Source organism: Natrix helvetica (assembly GCF_964273705.1).
Source record: "Natrix helvetica genome assembly, chromosome: Z".
NCBI classification, from domain to species: Eukaryota; Metazoa; Chordata; class Lepidosauria; order Squamata; family Natricidae; genus Natrix; species Natrix helvetica.
The window spans coordinates 98854631-98861758 of record NC_138554.1 but is presented as its reverse complement, the minus strand read 5'-3'; the positions used below and the strand labels follow the sequence as shown (position 1 = coordinate 98861758).

At 45.2% G+C, this 7128-nt stretch overlaps 1 protein-coding gene across 1 annotated transcript; it reads right to left on the bottom strand.

The window, feature by feature from the left end:
• Positions 1-4186: 4186 nt before the first annotated feature.
• On the bottom strand, positions 4187-6694 carry HOXA7 (homeobox A7). The gene is given in 3 exon segments (XM_081933415.1): positions 4187-5041; positions 6215-6601; positions 6604-6694. Coding segments are annotated over 3 exon segments (750 nt in total). The 5' UTR covers positions 6668-6694; the 3' UTR covers positions 4187-4742.
• Positions 6695-7128: the final 434 nt, after the last annotated feature.

Here is a 7128-nt window from a genome sequence, read left to right as displayed (position 1 = left end):
GTTAAACAGAAGTTTTGCCAAAGTCTGCATCTTCCCAGAGGAATCCAGACACATTCTCTGAGATATTTTCTTAATGAAGAAGCAAGGTAAATAACTTGGCCGGGCCCTTGAAAAACACCCAGCATAGCAGGTCAGACTTTAGAACTCTTTCAAATAACAACCTCCATTGATTTAAAACGTGTGACTACCATTTTAACAATGAGGGCCTCCCACTACCACGCTCCCCCCTCCTTTCATTCAATCCAAGCCATAAGTCAAACAAAGTTGGAACGTAGGTAGTGGGGGGAAAGGGCGGCAGCTCTATTTAAGTTTAAAAACTCCTTTTCTGTGAAGATGCAGTTACAAATTCTTATGTTCACGGAGGTAACGGAGAACCAAGATTTAGCCAACAAATTTAATCCAAACAGATCTCTCTGTCCGAACCATTGTTTAGGCGGGAAGTATATTAGCAACTCTCGGGATAAAGTCAGCGACTCTTGGTCGCCCAGCTGGAATTAGCGCAATCGTATTTTTTTCAGGGGTTCTTCGGCCTTTCCCTGCGTACATTTAAAATACAAAAATCGTCTGGGAAAGAAGAACAACATCTCCGCGTGTGGATATGCTCCACCAACGGTAAGCAACACATTCAGTCGTGATTTATTCGTCGGCTCTCTTTTAATTATTTATTTATGTACCTGGTGGCTGCCCCCGACTCTCTCGGCGTCTAGTACCTTTAAGGGCCACAGAGTGGCAGTACTGAGTAAAGTTCTCTCGCCGATAAATAATCCCACATTCACTGCAGCTGCAGTCAAGCAGATACTGCAATATAATATACACGTAATTCTTTTATCAGTTCGGAGAATGGGTTAGGAGGGGGTTGAAAACCTAACGGTATTTTTGTAATATTAAAGAAAATCTCTGACCATCCTCCACGGCGGATATAAATACACAAGAACAGACACATTTCAGTCGTACAATCAGAAATATTTCCCCCCTGAACAAATAGAAACCATCTCGATTTGGGTGAACCATGCACAATTGTCTCTATGAAAATATTTCACGAAGTATCACATTTTACCAGCTATTCCAGTTAAGATAATGTATCTTTTTTTCAATAAACAATGACCGAAAAGATTCCTTGAAGCATTTAATCCCGCTCACCACCTCAGCACTAATGACAAAGAGATGACAAGACAAAACAACAACAACAATAACAACAACAACAACAACAACAAAACAAATGTCCGTGTTCTTAAAACGCTGTCATATGTTCCTTGCCTCTCAGTCATGCACGTTAGCAACACCATAATATTGCGTTCAGGTTTTGCCTATAAAGGCATCACCGGAATTAATCGCCATCTAAAATCCCAAACACGTGAGGACCCGCCTCCGTCCACCAATTTATTTCCATTCATCGCAGACAAGTCAAAATAAACACAACCTCTTAATAGCTTCCACCGCAAATTAAATCTTTGCAACAACCAAACCAGCCCTCATAGATTAGACACTACCTTCGGGGGGGGGGGGGAGCTCCGAATCCAAAACCTTTCCCACGAATGAAGCCGTTTAGCGGAGGTTTCTGGAAACCCACCATGCTTTCCAAAGGCAGCCTTTTAACCCAGCCAATGGAACAGTGTCAGGATGACACTTGGAGCCCGGCGCTGATTTGTATGCGCTAGGCAAACTCCCGGAAGCTCCGGGTTGTATTGGTTCATTCTCACTCTGTGTGAATGAGGCAAATCAACCTTCTCTCCAGGCTAAGAGAGTCTCGGGCAGCGCGCAAGGCTGCTTCGTGTAACTAACTGGGTCTGCTTGCTCACGCTCTCCTCTGCGTTTCTCACCTTGTAGGTCCTGGTTGCCAGGAGCCTCTGCCACTTTGACAGCTGCCGCTTTGCACGCCGTGGAGACGAATGGCCTTCCTTTTGGTGCCAGAAGAAGCAGGAAATTAGCCAGGTTGCGAGTTGAAAATCTGCCACCCCGCAGCTTTGAATCCAAGACGCCACACCTTCCGGCTAAGGAGCTGGAAAATGCCATTCCGGACCTGCTTTCGAAGCGACCGCCTGTACCCAGTCTCCATCCACTCGACTCCCTTTTGACTTACAAAGGGCATAAGAAAACCCGGGTGGGTGGTTGAAAGGGGTGGTGGGGGTGGGGTGGGGCTGAAAAGGCAGAGAGATCCGAAGCAGGACAGAGCAGAGCAAAAGAATGCAGCTCTATTCTTGCCAGGGAAATTATAAAAAAGTTCATGTTCACGATTACCACCCACATGACCGCCCACAACCAATGGAGAACCCGAATCACTCGTAAAGTTGTATTGCAAAGTTGTAAATTTTCATAAACAACAACGGATTTATGGCCTTTTCCTCATCACTAAGAAAGAGGCAGGACTTAGAAAGGCGCCATTTTACCAGAGAGACGGTCCTAGATTTTTAAAGGACCCACCATTTGGACAATCCCCCCCCCCTTCCACTTTTTGCATTGGAATTATGCTAAATACATTTAGAGGCGAATAAAGTATCAGACGTTGGCCCTCTTTCCACATACGATTTTTTATTCTTTTCCTCCTTCCTTATAATTTCTATCTGGAAAGCATCCGCTTTACTTCAGGGTTTTATTTTAAAAAAAGAATGGGGTGGATAACGGACTGAAAGAACAAAAATAAGGACAATATCTCAGAAATATTTGAAGATGCACCACGGAAGGGAAGCTGTGTTTCTGTTACTTCTGTCTTCTTCCCCTATATTTAGCATATTCAGATCTCTGACCTGAGAATATCCATTTTGGCAATTGCATCCTATGCAAAATGTGGATTTATATTTAGGCAGGGAAGATGCATACCAGCCCCACATTGGAATTAAGGTTATGTGACGAAGCTGGAAGGAAGATATAATCCTAACTCAACTGACGTCAAATTCATGGAGCCAGTTGAGATGTCAAAGGAGAAAACAGGATCTATTTATCACTCTTGGTTCCAATGGAAGAAGCTACATATGAAATCTGTCAGGATTGTGCCCACAGAACCAAGCAACTTTCTACTTCTGTAACATTCTCCCACCTCTGCAATCACTTTGCAAATGAATTTGTGCTGCTGTTTTCTTCCAGGTAATGAAGGTACTGAGGGCATCATTCTTATTTCTTCAAGATATTTACTTGCTAATATGTCTTATTTTTCATTGTATGGATGCTGAACTGTAGGGCATATGCACCCATATATTCTTTGATTGAAAAAAAAAAACCCGCAATGCATTGTCATCAAGCATTTTTATTTCTGTGTAACATTAAACACTTGGGTGATACACAAAAGCAAACTTCAAAGATAATTCATACACACACACACACACACACACACACTTCCCTGCCCCTTCTAATTTTAACATGAAATACCTCAAGGTTCACAGTGTACAGAGCAGAAAAAAACACATTTGTAACATACATGTTATGAATAAAGATTAGCCAAAACTTTAATAGTGGAATTTATTTATACAGAAGTTTTTTAAAAATGTAATCATGCTACAAAGTTACCCAATTTAGTACAGGTTTTCCAGTTTATGATGGAGTTCAAGACAGAAGAAACAGGCAACGTTTCCAATGCACTGAAATGTAGGAAAGTTGCAGCCTTTTGTATTGAGCAAGTACAGAGTGAGGGAAGAAACTGGTGAAAGAGCAGGTGATGGTTGTTTAAATTCACTTAACTTCTTTTTTAAAATTGCATAAAGCACAATTAATGGACAAATTTCAAACAAAACACTGAATCAGCTTCAGGAGCACAATATGAAAGGAAAGATGCAGATTTTACAATGGATACAATCAGAATTTATCTCATAATATTCGGGCTAGCGAAGACTTGAGAAGAAAGCTAATATTGCAGCATATTTGACTTAATTTAATAACAGCCTTGCAATAAATATATTATGTCTTAAAAACTCTAAATTATATTCATCAGTACTCCGCACCAAATCTTTGACCCACGCAAGGCAGGCCTCACAGTTTCTGCTTGACAATATCCGATCCCACCAACACTGTTCTCGCCCCTTTCTCATTTATACAATACAATTTTGGTGGTAGGTAGGCGGAGTTACGAAATAGGTAGTTTTCAAAATAGGTAGTACGAATCATTGCAGTTGAGTGCAGTGGTTTATTATTTTTTTAAAGGATTTCTTCCCCCAACCCAACCCCTCCCCAGTTTTTTAAACAAATAAGCAGAAAGTCCAACCACTTAGAAGTATATAGAACTTTAGTGAAAAATTAGGTAGTCTGAAATTAAGCCTAGTGCACTTTTCCCTTTCAGATTTTTGGGATCTGTGCAGTCAGGTAGTTTATTTGGAAGCTAACTTAGTTGGGGCTCTTGCGCGCTCTCTCTCTCGCTCTTTCTCCCCCCTTTCGTGTGCAAAGAACGGGTAATCGTTGGGTTCATTTTCTTTTCACAAATATCAATAAAAATTAATAACTATGTTATTTATCACTTGTTAACATAAATGGTGAGCAGCTTGGATGCCCAAAGCCAATCTAGCCCAGATCCTGCAATTGGGGCAGAGGATAAAGACAGGGGATCTCTACAGGTAATGGAAGAGATCTACCCTGCTTGTCCTCTCCCCAGACTCTTATAGTGGAAATGGCCATAAAAAAAAAAAACATGGGTAGTTTTATGTTTATTTTGTTCTTAACAAAAAGAAAGAAAGCTTCAGGAGAGCGTTTACAGCTATCACGTGCAAACAGCATTTGAGAAGAAGCTCCAGCGAGACTTCTCCTCCTCCCGCTGGCATTTATTCTGCGTCTTCCTCCTCCTCCTCCTCTTCCTCCTCAACCTTTTCCACCGAGGTAGTGGCGGGTGCCGCCTCATTGGCGGCGGCCGCGCCTCCAGCGGCGTCCTCTTTATGCTCCTTCTTCCATTTCATGCGGCGGTTCTGAAACCAGATTTTGATCTGCCTCTCGGTCAAGCACAGGGCGTGAGCGATCTCTATCCTCCGCCGGCGGGTCAGGTAGCGGTTGAAGTGGAATTCTTTCTCCAGCTCCAGCGTTTGGTAACGGGTGTAAGTCTGACGCCCTCTCTTTCGATCTGGACCTAAAGGAAGGGGGAGAGAGAGGGGGGGGAGAGGGGGCGGAAACCATCTAAGTTAAGGCAGGAAAGGAAGAAAATCCACCTGAATAAAACCCAGAATTTACAAGCAAGTCGGAAGATAAATGGAATCAGTCATCCCCAGGCTCCATTTTTCCCCCCAGATACAATACTGGGCCGCCCCAAAGGCCATTGAGCCACGCGGGGTTTCTTCGTGAAAGTATCCCCTTAGTGAACCTCTACTTGAAAATAAACACAGTAAATAGTTTCTCCTCTCAGTTAGGATCTGACACTTCCAAAATAATTGGGCTGTGCTCCTCCATGCGGCTGCCTTTCTGACTGAAGTCACCTTCATGAAAAGTCTGGAGGTTAGTTTCTAAGGTTTTTAATCCTTAACCTCAAAGAAAAAATCCGAGACAGGCAAAATGGCTTAGCGGGACTCTGGCGAATATTAGGCACTGCCAGGGAGTCCAAGTCTTACCCGCAAACTCTATTCAATTTCATTTAAAATATTGCCTTCGTCTCCACACTTGCCCTCGTCTAGGGGAGGTCAGCGAGGTTTAGCTACACGAAGACCTTCTCTTCCCCCCCCCCACCTCCACGCCTGCCCATCTATAACAGGTCCATATTTTTCTGACAAGAAAATTCGAGAATAGTAGGGGGGGGGGAAATCACATATTTTAATCTAGTGCATGCAGGTGGCTTCTCAGTCGTTGCTGTCTCCTCCATCTCTGCCCACCGCCCCCATTCCCATCCGTGATTCCCCTTCTCTGCCGCTGCGGGCAGAGAAAGGCTCCCCATCGCCAGGCGTGCTCTCGGACCCATCCGCCACCTTCGCCTGTTTTCTCTTTGGCGTAGCCCGGAGTTCAGCCCGACTCTCCAGTCCCATCGTGAAGAGGAGTTAGATAAATTTACGAGGCTCGAACTCATTAATTGGGCAATAAAAAGTTTTATGAGGTTCATTTACATACAATGCCACAGGCTTTTGCGCAATGGCGCCTCTGCTCTAATTAAAAGCGAAGAGGCAGGCGCACTTTTGGCGAGAAAGTTTGCATGCGCCGCCTTGGCTCATCTGCCTGAGGTCGCGTAACATTCGCCCGCAGGTCGAGCTGTCCCATTTTATGTTTTTGAACAAGGCTTTTGGTCTTCCCCCGCCCGCTCCCCCCGCCTTCCCCATACCTGAAGACCTCATCCAGGGGTATATCCGGAAATTACTCTCAGCCTGGCTGTGCAGGTTGCTTTCCTCCGCTTTCTCACAGCTGGATTTGGTTAAGTCATTGCAGAGGACGGGAATGTTCTGATCAAAAGAGGAACAATGCAGGTTGTAGGTATCAGAGCCCAGGCTGTATCCGGAAGAAAACGGGGTTTGATATATGGCACTGTTCACATTGTACAAGGCAGGCATGGAGGAGGTGAATGCGCTAGCGCCTGGTCCATAGCCGCTTCTCTGGGAGTTGGTAGCAAAGGAGCAAGACGTAGGCTCCGCATTTTGGAAGAGAGAAGCAGCCCCCGTCGTATATTTGCTAAAAAGAGCGTTCACATAATACGAAGAACTCATAATTTTGACCGGTGATTTGTTGTCCGGTAGGCTTCGGTGTCGGTTTTACGAGGTAGCGTGATATATGATAACATTACACCCCCAGATTTACACCAAACCCCATTTTCTTTTGGACCAAGCTGCCTCCACCACGTGACCAGTCATATGACCTCATCCGCCAATCTGCTCCTGCATCACAGGTGGTAGAGATCAGGGAAGCGCACAAGGTCCCGTAATGGAAGGGAAGAGCATCACAGCCGCGCCTGGCGAATGACCGAAAGCAGCCGGCGCGTTCTTTCCCCCCAGGCGGGATGCCACATGGCCGGCGGTCCGCGAAAGGAGCCGGGGAGGTGCCAAGGAACGGGGCCGGCTGTGGCGAGGCAACTCGATCCCGGCGTTTGGAGAACGAAGGCCGGCCGTCTTCGCTTTCTCCCACCCTTCTCTTCCCCTTCTGCCAAGGGGGCTATAGGGGCGGCGAGTCCTCGCCCGTTTTCTTTAAATCTCCCCCTCCAGCCCCGAGGCAGAATCCTCCTTTCCGCTTGAATGAAACTACGGG